The sequence below is a fragment of the Diabrotica virgifera genome, chromosome 2, assembly GCF_917563875.1.
Source record: "Diabrotica virgifera virgifera chromosome 2, PGI_DIABVI_V3a".
Classification (NCBI taxonomy): Eukaryota; Metazoa; Arthropoda; class Insecta; order Coleoptera; family Chrysomelidae; genus Diabrotica; species Diabrotica virgifera.
This window is the reverse complement of record NC_065444.1, coordinates 56,932,633-56,949,613: the sequence shown is the minus strand read 5'-3', so window position 1 is coordinate 56,949,613 and position 16,981 is coordinate 56,932,633. Positions and strand designations below refer to the sequence as shown.

Here is a 16,981-nt window from a genome sequence, read left to right as displayed (position 1 = left end):
CATATTTCACTTTACAGAAAAGTAGAAGAGACGTTACTAATTTCGACGCTGAATTTACCAGAGAAGAGCCCGTCTTGACTCCAGTCAGTAACGAAGTACTACAATCCATCAACCAAGAGGAGTTCCAAGGTTTTTCGATGGTTAATGGGGATTTTAATCCATCGCGATTTATAGCCGAGTAGACCTCGTGTATTTGAAGGAATGTCAAATGTTGGAAATTAATCCTGTCCTGATGTTCGCGTGCCCGCAAAATATCTAAAGAATGACCGTTTGTTTATCGATTATTCCGGTATATTATAACAAGAAATCGGAAGTACATGAAGTTTAGATATGAGTTTTACTTTTGTAAAGTATCGACATTTTTATGTGGCCATAAAAGTAACAGACAACTACTGTACTATTCATTTAAAGTAAAGTTTGCTAAAAAGGGTTCCACTTTATCTTTTTTTCGAGTGAGAAACAAAACTCGAGGATACTACATGTTAGAAGATTAGTTTAAGAGAGAATAAGAAAAATACGACAAATCTAATCTTATTGTTACAAAACTGACTTTTCTATGATCTTTTAGGCACTAATGTTTAATTTTAGTTGACTTAATTTATTTTTAATAACTTCTAAACAAATGAAAAACACTCAATTTATATCCTTTATTTTACAAACTACAATATCTAATTTATTTATTACACCAAATCTACTAATTTATCTAATTACAAATTCAAAAATACCGCGCCCGTTACACGACGTTAAAGTACACCGACGGTTTCAAATTCACAACTAACTTGCTAATTCCAAAAACCCCTATTTATACATTATTACAATATTCCAGAATAAGAAAGATTATTACGGAAGAATTCATCTTATTCTAGAATAACAATCGAAGGGTTATTTACATAAATAATATCAAATAAGCATTTTCTAGAATGAAAAAGAAATATCGAGGTGTGTACCTGTTAAAAAGGTCCCCCTTTTAAATGCATTCACAAACACATAAATCAAATTCAGCAAACAAAAAGGGTCTGTTAAATTATAATAAATAGGCCAGGAGCTGAAAACAGTCGGGTGACAAAATTATGTCACATTATAAAATCCTAATATGACAAGTCATGCAGTCTGTCCGGTAAGGTTTCGATATGTAAACAAAGAATGACTTATTTTGTTATATCTTTTTTATACCAGCTCCAGAATGATTGAATCCAATTAGCTAATTTCGATTTTAAAACATTTGTAGAAGTCCAAGGAAGGTTTAAAGGTGAGAAAATGTGATGAAATCGTAAAGAAAATACAAAAAACAACAATTTTATTGTCATACACATACTTATATTATACTTCTTTATATTTACGTCACTAAAACTGCGGCTAACTTTGGGTCTATTTACTTTTTTTACGTTTCTCGTGAAATCAATGCTTTTGGCACTTTGTTTGATCTAAATATGGTATTTAGAATTCTTTCATTAAATTTGTAATTACATATTAAAAAAACTTGAATTTTCAGAGACTTTATCAGAGAGAAAATGTTTTTTTTATTGTAAGGAAAGTTTTAAAATTATGTTTAAATATAAACATATTTTCTGTATATTAATTTTCGATATTGTCAAAAATAGAGATATTCTTGAGTAAGCAGCACATTTTTTACACACTTCCTATACAACTAATAAAATTTGATATCTGATGGGATATTGTAAAGATATCTTCCTTAGACTTCTACAAATATTTCAAAATCAAAAGTAGCCAAATCAATCAAGTCTTTCTCGAGTTATAAAATAAATAATTATTTAAAAAAAAGGAGGGTATCAGATAAAATTGGAAGGCGCCAGAAAAAAATTTAGGGAATCAGAAAAAAATGGAGGGAGTCAGAACAGATTAGAAGGAGATACGATAAAATAGGAAGATGTCACAAAAAGTTGAGTACAGCAAAATCACTAGTGTGGTTATATCTCTCTTTAAAATCAATACACGCTAGATATCCATTCCTGTCAGAATTGTTTAGTCATTACCAAAAAGAAAGGAAAATTGTAAGAGAAATTAAACAATACCAAGTTGTTTTGTTTTAATGGCATGGACTATATTTTATGTCAATCAGCCAGTCACAACTAGCGTTACCAGGTGTCCCGATTTGCGCGGGACGTCCCGATTTTCAGGGGTCTGGGGACGCGTACCGATTTGTACCTGATCGGGACACTAAATGTCCCGATTTTCACCCACGAAAACCAATTTCAGGAGGACTTGCAGTGAATTTTATATAAAAACAAGGCACTCCTAAAAGCGGTAAAATCGAATGAAAAATATAATTTTGATAAAAAATAAATAATTTACTTAATCTACGATATTTTTTGTAATTTCGTCTGATTATTATTATTATTATGTAGGATTAAATACAGATTATAGAAACACCTTGTAGTCCAGTAAATGAACGGGAAATACGGCGATACCGTGTAATTTTCAGGATCAACTCCGAATTGTATGAAAATTTGGACGGCTTGTGCCGTTGGTTGCTTTTACTCGGGGGGTGACAGTCACCCCTAGCTGGGGGTGAAAAACCGCGCGTTTAAAATAAGTCCGGAGATGCATAAATTGACTAAATTCTAAGCAATTTTAGTTCTATAGAATTTTAACTTAGTTAATACTTTTCGAGTTATTTACGATTGAAAATGTTTATTTTTCGACAAAAAAAATCACGTTTTCAGTCGATTTTCACAAATAACTCAAAAAGTAAGTATTTTATCGAAAAAACTGTTTTTTAGCAAAAATGTAGCTTAGAAAAAAACAAAGAGAGCTGTGTATTCGTAAAGTCTATAGACCCAGCAAAAGCAAATTTGTAGCTAATGAAAAATACGTTCCATTCGTCAAATTCCAAATCAAATATTTCAACGTGAAATAACCAAGAAATTAAGCACTTTCTGGGAAAAACCAATTAAAACTTTTTTAATCAAGCTTTATTTTATTGTTTTAAAAAAGTTTCTAGCATCAAAACTAAGTGAGTTATGCTTAAAATCAAGTTGACTCTTTTTTTGGTAAAAAAAATGTGAAAATCTCCCTCTACTTAGCACCCCAAATGAAATTAATCGTTACCGCTTTACAAACAATTTACTTTTCCTATGTATTTTTGACATGATTAAAAGGGCCTGAACGAGTCACTAATCACGAGTGTATGCAAAATATGAACAGCCATATTTGAACCAATTTTTGAAAACCTACCTACTTTTTAAGTAATTTTTGAAAAAAGGGCATTTCAAATATTTTAGAATTTCTTTTTTTACTATAAAACCAATTTCTTTCAAAACTAAGCACTCCCAAGAGGCAAACCTTACAGATCGTATAAATTATAAACATATAAAATAAATGGTAAAGCGGTAACGATTAATTTTATTTACGGTGCTAAATAGAAGGAGATTTTCACCATTTTTTTTACTAAAAAAGTAGCCAACTTTATTTTGAGCGTAACTCGCTTAGTTTTAATGTTAGAGACTTTTATATAAAACAAAATTAAAGATTTTTTTTAAACACTTTAAAAACTTTTAATATGTTTTGCCCGAAAATTGCTTAATTTTTTGGTTATTTCAAGTTGAAAAATTCGATTTGGAATTTGACGAATAAGAACGTATTTTTGATGAGCTACAACTTTGCTTTTACTGGTTTTATAGACTTTCTGAACATACAATTTTTTTGCTTTTTTAAAAGCTACATTTTTGCTAAGAATATTTTTCGATAAAATTATTCGAAAAGTATTGACTTAGTTTAAAAATTATATAGAACAAAAGTTTTTTAGAGTTAGTCAGTTGATCCATTTTGGAACTTACCTTAAACGCCCTTTTTTTCACCCCCGAGAAGGGGTAACTGTAACTGTCACCCCCCAAGTAAAAGCAACCAACGGTATAAGTTCATCTTTGAAGTAGACTTTAAGTGGAACCTAAAACCCCAGTTAGGGTTGTCCCGATCTACAACCCTAAATCCCGATTTGTTTTTGCTTATGTACCGATTAAAAACAAATCGGACCTGGCAACACTAGTCACAACGTGACTACTATATCACGAAGAATAAACAAAGTTGTTACATATTGGCTGTATTTAAAATAATAAAAATTCGAAATTTACCTTGGTCGTGTAAAAATGTAGATGCATTTATTTTTACATTAACCTACCTATATACAAAGAAAATAAAAAAAACACCCCACCCAAAGGCACTGTAGGATTATTCACAACACTACTATTAAACACTGACAAGTTTTTATTATTTGTTAAAAAAAATGCTTTGCCAAATATCTCCATAGAAAATTTCACCTTCTATTAATTTAATTTGCTGTGACAGGTTACACAATAATAATGTAAAAACTTGCAATCAATTGTGGGTTTGTTCAGCTATACCCACTGTAATTAAAGATGTCCCATCCTGCACTAACTTTTGTTTATCTTCTACTATTTCATTGACTGCATACTTGGCGAGAATTACTGACACTACTTCACCTCCACTCCCATAAGTAGGCAGGTGAACATGTTACGGAAACCATACAGGGTTTGGTATCAAAAATCCTGGAAACGGAAACCATACTGGAAACCATATAGTCCAAGAGGCAGCGCTGAAAAATTTTTCATAGTTGATTACTGTGATTGTGTAGAGAAACATACTGCGGTCGGTCAAGTGAAACGTAGAACAGGGGTTACTGAGAGGGAATCAAAGTTGCTTTCCTACGAAGGTAATTAAATCCATTTACTAAGGCTGAAAATGAATACACACATTCTAAATTAAATATAAATAAAAGTTATTATAGTCGGTCAGCTGTATGACGGGACAGAGCCGGTCGGTCGGCCCCAGTGAATGTACAGGATTATTCACTATATTTTGAGCCCCTTGTAAACTGCTTTATTTACAGAATTAGAAAAAAAAATGTAAAATACAAAAGTTATTCGATTTTTAAATTATGATTTTTTGACATATATATCGTACTAGTGACGTCATCCATTTGGGCGTGATGATGTAATCGACTATTTTTTAAATGGGGATAGGGGTCGAGTGCTAGCTCATTTGAAGGGTTATTCAATTCCCTATTCAGTAATATAAACATTAACATGATTAATTATACAGGGTGTCCAAATTTTTTTTTGTAATTGTTTAATTATTAATCCAAAAAAAAATTTGGACACCCTGTATAAATAATGATCTTAATGTTTATAGTACTGTATAGAGAATTGAATAACCTTTCAAATGAGCGACTTTCACGACCCCTATTCTGGTTTAAAAAATAGTTGATTACGTCATCACGCCCAGATGGATGACGTCACTAGTACGATATATATTTATGTCAAAATATCATAATTAAAAAATCGAATAACTTTTGCATTTTATATTTTTTTCTAATTCTGCAAATAAAGCAGTTTACAAGGGTGTCAAAATATAGTGAATAACCCTGTACATTCATTGGGGCCGACTGACCGGCTCTGTCCCGTCATACAGCTGACCGACTATAATAACTTTTATTTATATTCAATTTGGAATGTGTGTACTGATTTTCAGCCTTAGTAAATGGATTTAATTACCTTCGTAGGAAAGCAACTTTGATACCCTCTCAGTAACCCCTGTTCTACGTTTCGCTTGACCGACCGCAGTATGTTTCTCTACACAGTCATAGTAATCAACTGTGAAAAATTTAGCTTTAGTAAATTCAAAGAGATTTTTCAGCGCTGCCTCTTCGTCTAATACTGGCATTGACAGGATTTGGAGAACTCAGTTTAGTCCATGTGGTGAGACCGCTCCCGTCTGAAAAGAATTTCTGATTCGGTTTCTTTGTGGATTCCTATTCAAAAATGTCCCCTTTAAACAAATCAGAAGGGTGCCGGGCGGAATTTTTGGGCAGAAATTGTTTAAACAATTTTTTTAAACAAATACAAAAGATTATGTTTTTTTGCTTTGGAACATATATTTTTAGATTTTTTGGGTCAATCTAAACAAGAAAGGTATCTTGTAATTTTTCCCAGAAATTTATAGTTTTGGAGTTATAGGCGATTTAAAATCTGAAAAATGCGAAAATACGCATTTTCGAGGCTTAAAAACTCATATTTAAATTAGTATTATTGAGGTTGCCAGATACTTAGATTGAAGACTGAAGATTCAGCTTCAAGATTCTGAAGAGTGATCGCGTCTAATTTTAATTAATACCGTTGTTTTTTAATTGTTAAATATGCGTATTTTTTTTAGATACTTTGTGATATTCTAAATAAAATCAGTTTCTTGCCATTTTTCTCAAAAGATAATAGTTTTTAAGTTATAAGCGATTTAAAATCCGAAAAATGACAAAAAACGCATTTTTGGATTTTAAATCGCTTATAACTTTAAAACTATTAACTTTTGAGAAAATGTCAAGAAACTTATTTTATTTAGAATGTCCCAAAAAATCTAGAAAAAATATTTTTCGAAGGAAAATAGGAGATTTTTGAAACGGAGCGCGCCGCACCGGCAAAAAAATCGGATGAACACGCACATTTAACAATTAAAAAATAACGGTATAAATTAAAGTTAGACGCGATCACTCTTCAGAATCTTGAAGCTGAATATTTAGTCTTCAATTTAAGTATCTGGCAACCTCAAAAATACTAATTTGAATATGAGTTTTTAAGCCTCGAAAATGCGTATTTTCGCATTTTTCAGATTTTAAATCGCCTATAACTCGAAAATTATCAATTTCTGAGAAAATTTACAAGATACCTTTCTTGTTCAGAATGACCCACAAAACTCAAAAATACATGTTTCTGAGAAAAAAATATGATCTTTTGTATTTGTTTAAAAAAATTGTTTAAACAATTTCTGCCCAAAAATTCCGCCCGGCACCCTTCAGATTTGTTTAAAGGGGACATTTTTGAATAGGAATCCACAAAGAAACCGAATCAGAAATTTTTCCAGACGGGAGCGGTCTCACCACATGGACTAGTTAGATACTTAAGAACCACAAAATACTTCAATACTTGACTAGCGAAGATGCACCGGAGTGCATCCTTCCTGTCGTGACATATGGATGTCAAACATGGATCTTAACTAAGGCAAATATGAATAATCTGGCGGCAAAAGAAAGGGCAATGGATAGAAGAGCAATGCTATGTATACGACTGTCAGATGAAAAGAGGAACGACTGAGTAAGAGCAAAAACGTCGAGGATATATCGCAACAAAAATTGCCAAACTCAAATGGAGCTTCACGGTCCACACTGCTAGACAAAAAGACGTTTTGCCAACGTTGGAGCGCCACAATACAACATTGGAGACCTAATAAAGGTATGCTACCAAGAGGAAGACCACATATATGAGATGGGTAGATGGCATTAGAAATAGCCGGAACAAATTGGAACTATGTTGCTCAAGATGGAGATCGATGGAAGGACTTGGGAGAGGCCTATGTCCAACAATAGAAGGCTAAGAAGAAGAAAAAGTGGAAGGTTGAGTTGTATACAATATGTTCCAAACACTACTATTTATTTTACAAAAAACATGATTTTTTTTTGTTTCCAATTAACGTCATTTATCTAAACTTCCATGTGCTATAAGCATTCCGAATGTAAACTAGCGGCAAACCAATCGTTTCTTTAGATCTTTTGCGGACGTTTAAAGTGGACGTAGGATTAAATAATACACACAGGTATATTAGTTTTAGTTAAAACTGACCGATCAAACTTGAAGCTTTAATTATTTAACTTAAATTGTGTACATTGGTACTCGAATTTGTATTAGTTGTACTTGCCTTACCTCCCAGTTATTTTTAGTGTTGTTAATAATTTACATTTTGGTGAATTCTTGATCGATTCTCCCACTAGAAATAATCCGGGAAAAAATCATTACAGTGTAAGTCCTAACGACAAAAGTATTCTATATTTTGATATTGTTGACTTCACTTAAGTTAATTATTGCAGAGTATAATTTCTCTTTAAATTAAATTTTTAATAAGTCTTAAATAATTAGGCAATAAAATCATGTTTCGTATAGCAACCATGATTGGAGGTAGTTGGATACAACAGGGGCATTTGAACTACTCTAGATCTGTTTTTTGATTTACTCTCTTACAGATCCCAGTAAGTATTGAATATGACATACCGGAATATGACTACTTATGATTTATATAATAATAATAACGTATCCGAGGAAAGCGAAATGTGGGACTACGAAGAGTATCCTGGCTTAAGAACTTAATGGAATTGTTCGAATGCAGTAGTGCAGAACTATTTAGAGCGGCGGTTAACAGGGTCCACATAGCCATGATGAATTCCAACCTTCGATAGAAGATAGAACTTAAAGAAGAAGAATAATGTATATGACACCGCTAGGCAATAGGAAAATTAAAACAATCAGAACATATGATGGAATAATAATAAATATCCATAATGGAGCACTGTTAGGGAATAATATGTAGTTATAAAAAAATGGTTGTCATTTTTCTCATTTATTCTTCAACAATGCCTCCTTTTCCCACGATACACTTGATAAGAAGCTCTACCAATTTTGTATCCTTTCCGAAAATTAATTTTGGTTGAGTACTCGAAAGAGTTCGAACTATAGCCTTCTAGCATTGTTTATATAGGGAGATAGTTGGTCAGCCCAATCGGTAAATATGTTTGATTCAAATTGAGACAGTCATCAGATGTCCCCACAATTTCTGTCAGGGTCGCAACGTCACGCGTAACTAAGATACATCCAAAATGCATAGACAGCAAGTTGGATACGATCCTATTCATAACACCCCAACTCGCACACATATTAAGAAAAATAAATATATATGGAAGAATATATTTAGAAATTGAATTAATGATGTCATGCTACTATACATTATATATATATATATATATATATATATATATATATATATATATATATATATATATATATAATATATATAAATATTTAAACTTTAATTTGAAATTGAAGATCGACTGAATTTAAAAAAATTATTTAAGAACTGAAAAATATGACAAAAATATTTTTCAGTTCTTAAATAATTTTTTTAAATTCAGTCGATCTTCAATTTCAAATTAAAGTTTAAAAAGTAGATCTCTCAAAATTTTAAAAATGGAGTTAGTGGGTTTTGGCAGTAAGCCGACGATATATATAATAGCATATCATTAATTCAATTTCTAAATATATTCTTCCATATTTATTTATTTTTCTTAATATGTATGCGAGTTGGGGTGTTATGAATAGGATCGTATCCAACTTGCTGTCTATGCATTTTGGATGTATCTTAGTTACGCGCTACGTTGCGATCCTGACAAAAATTGTGGGGACATCTGGTGACTGTCAATCAGAATCAAACAAATTTTCCTATTGGGCTGACCAACTATCCCTATATAAACAATGCTTCTAGTTAGTTGCAAAACGTCGTTTTATGAGTAATTTTTTAAGTTTAGGTTAAATATATAGTCACACGAAGTTAAATCTGGCGAAGGTGGTGGAAGCTCGATTAATTTAGATCACAATTATGGTTAAATTTTGCCTGTTCAACGGACACCTTATGAGCCAAATACTGTGGAATGTTTTCTTGGCGGAATATATTTTTTTAAGAGAGAAAAAAGGGCCTTTTTCTCCCCAAATCGCCATCGAAACAGTTCAATATAGCGACATAGTACACGCCAGTTATTGCTTTACCTAAAAACCTTTGTTGAGGATAATCTGAGATAGCGAAGGTTTCTGGTATACCTGAACCTTCCTCGTCAAACACTTTTACGCGCATAAAGAAATGTACCTTTCCAAAATTTCACTGGTAGTAGTGACGGTGGAGACTCACCATATACAGCATTTCTTTTAAACTGAAGGTACTCATCCTTACCTATATTAACTTTTTTCTATTTTCCAAAAAACATAAGCTTGCTTTGAGCATCTACAACCAAACTTGTTGATGCTCTTGTTTGACTTTTTTTTTAAAATGTCAAGCATCTTGCGATGTTTTGACAGCTGTCCAATCAAGAGGCATTTGTTTTCACTTATCGCCATCTATTGAGGACTAGATGAATCTGAAACTATTCCTTGTATTTTTTAACTCGAAGAAACGCAAAAAATATCAGAAATTATTATGGAAAAGGTTAACAAATGATCTACAGTTTTAAATCAAGTGGTTGAAGAAATGACAGAATTACAAATTACATAATATCTTGTTTTATTCAATATCACGATATTATTTATAATATCGTGTTGTTCATAAACAATTTTAATTAGTGGAGGTATTATATAGAATCTTACTGGTAAAAAATAAGTGTTCAAATGTATAAAATTGCGTAATTTAAAGAAAAAATAGGGCATTTTTAGCAAATATTTAGTTTCTAGAAGAGATGATCAAGAATTTACCTCCAAAACATTGGGCTGAATACTAAGTATTTTTGTTTTCGCTTGAAGTTGTGATTTTCGCACAAAATTTAATATAAAAGTATATATATATTTCTAAGTAGATTGGATATATCTTGCTGGAACGCTCATATGTATATTATTTTTTTATAAAAGCGGGACTGTAATCGTATATTTATTAAAATCGATGGGAGAATTCGTTTGAGGCTGAACTGAGAACGTACATTTGATTATTGATATGAAATATTTAATGTCACTGGTATACTATTGAAAAGAGATCCGTAAATAATTACTAAATACAAAGGAATAACAGTATTTTTGAAAAATTTTAAAAGAATTGTCTCTATATTTAACAAAAGAACCTCTTTACGCTAGTGTGTACTTCCCTAGCTATATACTATATAGAAATAAAAATAGCACAGGGAAAACAAGCCAAAAAAATCACTCCAGGAAGTGATATGGAACAACACTCTAACCAAAGAAAACAAAAAAAAAATTTCAGAGCATAGTGATGAATGTTGATGAAATAAAATAAGAACAGTTGAACTGTACTTTATGAGAAGATGTCTACAAATCCCCAGAGAGGATAGAATAAAAACAGAGGAAATATGGAACAGAATGAAGGTAGAAATTGTTGCAAGACAAGAAAATATGTCGCTTCGCACACCTCACCATAAATTAGTCCAAGAGGCAGCGCTAAAAAATCTCTTTGAATTTACTAAAGCTAGATTTTTCACAGTTGATTACTGTGATTGTGTAGAGAAATTTACTGCGGTCGGTCAAGCGAAACGTAGAACAGGGGTTACTGGGAGGGTATCAAAGTTGCTTTCCTACGAAGGTAATTAAATTCATTTACTAAGGCTGAAAATCAGTACACACATTCTAAATTAAATATAAATAAAAGTTATTATAGTCGGTCAGCTGTATGACGGGACAGAGCCGGTCGGTCGGCCTCAGTGAATATACAGGGTTATTCACTATATTTTGACCCCCTTGTAAACTGCTTTATTTACAGAATTAGAAAAAAATGTAAAATACAAAAGTTATTCGATTTTTAAATTATGATTTTTTGATATATATATCGTACTAGTAACTTCATCCATTTGGGCGTGATGACGTAATCGACTATTTTTTTAAATGGGAATAGGGATCGAGTGCTAGCTCATTTGAAAGGTTATTTAATTCCCTATTCAGTAATATAAATATTAACATGATTAATTATACAGGGTGTCCAAATTTTTTTTTATTAAATTAATTGTTTAATTAATAATTCAATAAAAAATTTTGGACACCCTGTATAAATAATGATCTTAATGTTTATTGTACTGTATAGAGAATTGAATAACCTTTCAAATGAGCTAGCACACGACCCCTATTCTCATTTAAAAAAATAGTCGATTACGTCATCACGCTCAGATGGATGACGTCACTAGTACGATATATATGTCAAAAAATCATAATTAAAAAATCGAATAACTTTTGTATTTTAATTTTTTTCTAATTCTGTAAATAAAGCAGTTTACAAGGGGATCAAAATATAGTGAATAACCCCTGTACATTCATTGGGGCCGACCGACCGACTCTGCCCCGTCTTACAGCTGACCGACTATAATAACTTTTATTTATATTCAATTTAGAATGTGTGTACTGATTTTCAGCCTTAGTAAACGGATTTAATTACCTTCGTAGGAAAGCAACTTTGATATCCTCTCAGTAACCCCTGTTCTACGTTTCGCTTGACCGACGGCAGTATGTTTCTCTACACAATCACAGTAATCAACTGTGAAAAATTTAGCTTTAGTAAATTCAAAGAGATTTTTCAGCGCCGCCTCTCCGTCTAAATGCATTTACTGTAGGTGCTGTTATGAAAGTAGAATGCCTTGGATCATGAATATGTAAGCTCAAAATAAAAACCTATTCCATTTAACACTGAAAATTGAAGGAATTATAGGAATAGCACTCGAAGTGTAAGGCAACATTCCAATAAAATTGAATAGCTAAGAGCATTGTAAGAATATACAAATATTCATATTCAAATGTTTGTTTAATTTATAAGGACAAACACTTAATATAAAAGAATATTGAAAATTTGTACGAAATCTTTAGCTAAATCTCACTATAAGGGTAGATGCAATTTGTTAATACAAATAATATTGAGTCAGCCTCAAAAATTAAATCTACTTTAATAGACGTACGATTTGAGTCCAACGGTTCTTTATTTTTGATACCTATTGTGACATTCTTACATTTTTACCCGTATCTTTAATCAAATCTATTATTAGGGTAGGTTTAATTGTTGGAAAAGCATGGTAAATGTAAATAATAAATATATCGCGATTATTTTAGGGCGGTGTGTGGTAGTTTAATATTAAATGTTGACCGTAAAAACGTGGACTAACATTGAAATTTATGGAATTGTGTAAAAGCGTTAAGGTAGTGTCACAATAGGTTAAATTATTGTTGATTAGCCCCTAGACTTACCCTGTTCTTTTCGTTGCTGTGATTTCTGAACAGAAAAAAATGCAATTGTAGATTTGAAATCACGTATTAGTCTAGTCATTGAAGGCCTATGTATACATATATGACGGTATGGTATGATCCAATTGTGTGGTAGTGGTATGGTATGAGCCAAATATATTCTGAAATATATTTTTTAAAGAAACTTGATTTATATTTTTATATTTGGTATAGCTCTTTCTTTATTTTAGATGCTAGACAACTTGTTTCAAATCATTTGTCCTTTTATAAGCAGCATAGATTTAGAAGTAAATTTGGCATAAAAAAGAATTTCAGTAATAATTTCACTTTTTTTACGTATGTACATATCTTAAGACGCGTTTTTTTGCAAAGTTTTTCGGAATCGAAATTCATAAACTTTCATAAACTCCACATAACTTTTAGGATTGAATCCGAATCCATCCTCAGTTTTTGACATAAATATAGGTGGACGACAGAAGACCAAATGAACTTTGTTTTTATTTTTGTTTTGATCCAAGAACAATATTGTATACAGTCGAACCCGCTTATTGAAATAGCCTTCGTGCCAAGCAAAAATATTCCTATAACCGGGATATTCTAAACCGATCAGTGGTTGCTAGTAGAAATAAAAGTACTGAATATACGCCATAATAGTACAACCCACTTTGTACCTGTACATACATACGTGATATACATATGTATATGGTTTTATTTCTTTTTATGTCAGTAACACAGTACCTAGTATAACTATTGCTTATTTTATTAAAACACCAAACTACATTATCTGTGCATACATACAGAAATAAGTATGAAATGTATGCAATAATATGTAGATGTAGGTATACATATTTTCTTATTAACATACATACAACAGACTTACTTTTTTTCTGGAAAAATAATCGGCAATCTGAAACTATTTTTTTGTTACCTAAAATATTAGTCACTTGTTGCTTTAAAATATAATAATTAAAAAATTGACATTGGTTTCACCCTCCAGAAAACTTCATAATACATATTATAAAGCGGTTATTATATACAAGCGGTTATGACTTCTAAATTAACTGTTTCTAAAAATCTAAACAGACAACGACGTGGGTGGTGGGTGAGCAATAAGAATATTTACACAAATGAACAAGTACCTACTTTATAATCGGTAAATGTTTGGCGGAGGTTAGAATTGGTGCCCGTAATAAAGTAAGTAATAAAGTGTTTATTATCGACAGGTCCTATAAACCAGAAATCATTTAAATTCGTGGGAAATTGTACATAAAAAGTTTTTGGTTCCTTGAAAAATATATTCTAATAAGCGGTACCATTTTACAAAAACGTATTCCTATAAGCAGTTAAATTTATTAAGTAGTAAATAGAAACGTTTCGGGACCTCAAAATTATATTCCTTAAACCGGGATATTCCTATAAGCGGTACTCTAATAAGCGGGTTCGACTGTATTCTACTTATGCTTTTTATTCATCATCATCAGGCAAAGTTTCCATTTAAAGCTGAAAAAGACGTCGTTTAGCAGTGTGTTTTTAAGGTACCTCCTAATTTTTTACCATCCTTTATTTTTATTGCGATTTTAATTTCTACATCTAAGAATTTATCTCTCCATAGCCTCTTCCTTCTGGTGTTCCTCAACAGCGTATATTTATCTTTCTTAGGTAATGGCGTTCACTCTTCTCCTAGTTATGAATATAATTTTCTTAAATAACCCACGAAATATATTCTTAACTCGTTGACTGCCAGATAAAGGTTAAATATACAATTGGCGCCGGAACAATCCGAAAGCCTGTTGCAATTCTAAATTTTGATTCAATTTCCTTGCATTTTTCATATTAAGTCTCTATATTATCTTTCTGGAAATTTTAAATATATGTATGTGGCTATTCTATGTTAGTGACAAGGTTTGATTTTATCCTTACAAATGTTAATTGCTCCTAATACTTGTTCTACTCCACGGCGTTGCAGCTCATCCTGCTCCAAAGCCTGATCAACGGTTTATCTTCAATCAGATTGTTCCTTAGCCCCTGTTAGCTTTTTTCTGGCGCCCATCTTCTGCAGATCTCCCTCGACGTCTTCAGTCCACTGGAGTTTCTCGCTAGTTTTTTCAATGATGGTCCTTAGAACATTCTTTGCATGAGACCGGTTCCTGTTCAAGTAGCTTTAGCCTCAAACCAGCTTTGATCTCCGCTATCAGGTCAGGTTCTCTATACATGAGGACCAGCTTATTACTTCTTACTCGTCATACTCTGTTAATTACACCTTTGTTGACATTTTTCTTTCCCGTATACGTAGCTGATCCCGCTACCAATTATAAGGGTCCAACTTTCTGAACCATAGAACACCAGACGTCTTACTAAGTATTGTATAGAATTTAATTTTTGGTATTCTATTCAACAATCAGCTTCCAAATACTTTATTTAATGTGAACAGCCGTAGCGCAGCGGCATGATACTGGCCTCATAAGCTAGAGCGCCCGGGTTCAAGCCCCGGCACAGACAATCCATTTTTCGTGTTTAAAAATGCTACGAGCTGTTCACCGTGGCTCGGAGAGCACGTTAAGCCGTCGGTCCCCCTGGGCTAGTGTACATCGGCACTAGTTACTTGAAACAGGGTGAAAGATGTAAATGGCGCCGGAACTGTCCGAAAGGATCTCTCGGCAAAAATGCCATACGATATTATTATTATTTTAATGTGAAGAATCATCTATTCCCAGCTGCTATTAGTGCCTTTATTTCCTCTTCGATGGAAAAGTTAACACATATTTGGATACCCAAATATTTGAAACTGGAGCAGTGGTTCGAACTCATTACCATTTAGTATGATATTTCTATTTGGTCTCTGTAACTGTCTTCTGTCATAACAGCTTTCAAGGTACTTGTTTTCTCGAGGTTTATCTTTAAACTCATACTCTCAACAACTTTATTAATGACAGCATAACTTTCTTATCGGGACCGTGCAAATTCGGAAAAGCGACACCTGGTTTCATAGCTCGGCAACATGTTTCGCACTTTTAATTATATTGGCCAACTATATTAGTCCTGGTTGCTGGATAATTGTCAAGGCCATAGCCCAAAAAAAATTATAAGAAGAAAAAGTAAGATTTAGGTTATGTTATTAAAAGGTAAACAATTGTATGTAGTAAATAAAATGAATTATTAAAATGCAGTACTGCAAGCAAAATACAAATAATTAAATATACTTTTATATAATAATTGCATATCATATTAATATTGTGAGCAACATATAATTTTTCTTCTTCAATGACAGTAGGTATGAAATATACGTCAATTTGGCAACTTCAATTGACAGTATGAATTATTTAAGAAAGTTGCAAAATTTCTCCGCTATTCGCGCACGATCGTTTCTCGTATCCCCTCCAAGTACTTGCACACCGCGAATAAAGCAGCTTCCGGCAGAAATTATGTCATCAGTGTAAATGAGGTCTATAAAATAATGTGCCACCTAGGTTACCCTGAATCTGTCTGATTATTTTTCCAGTGCAAGGTTGAAAAGAGTAGTAACTTACACTTTAACCTTGATCTGGAATGGTTGTATTGGTTAATTATTATTTAAACTCTTATATCTAGTTCTTAACTTACACTTTAGTACACTTTTTATCAAAGGCAATATGAATACAATACTATACGTATTACCATGCTCTTGGACCATCCCTTATAGTAGTTAATGCAGTCCTAGTTGTTTTATAATTTTAGAATTTTGTCGGAATCCTATAGATCTAAAATAATCTGCATATTAAATTGGTCGTATCCTAAAAAATTTAACCTTAGTATAAATGCGACACTGGGATTCCCATTATTGAAGTTACAAAGCAGATAATTTCCTAGACTGCATAAATCTGTATAAAGAAAAAATACCATTCAACTGACGAATGTATTTAAGGAATTGTGAATAGGGTAGATTGCATATTTTATCAAAATATACAGTTATTAAACAGTGATAGTACTTAATATATTTAGAGAAAGATTTGTTTCATATATTTTATATAGGTTCCTCGAAATTATTTTCCTAAGACACTTAAATATTAGTAAAAACGTATAAAAGTGATGTTTACTTAAAAATCCATCTATTTTTATATCTATTTTATCTCATGTTTCGGAAAAATATGCCCGATGACTTTGCAGTCTGTCAGGTTCATGTCTAAATTGCTATTTTAGGAATGTTATATGTATTT

The 16,981-nt window shown here is 32.1% G+C and overlaps 1 protein-coding gene across 1 annotated transcript in view; it reads left to right on the top strand.

Moving 5' to 3' along the window:
* Positions 1-4,647, top strand: part of LOC114331493 (protein kinase C) — a 150,248-nt gene extending 145,601 nt beyond the window's left edge. The window contains exon 12 of the mRNA XM_028281082.2: positions 18-4,647. Coding sequence (XP_028136883.1) covers positions 18-182 — 165 coding nt within the window. The 3' untranslated portion in view covers positions 183-4,647. The remainder of the gene's footprint in view (positions 1-17) is intronic.
* The last annotated feature ends 12,334 nt before the right edge of the window (positions 4,648-16,981 follow it).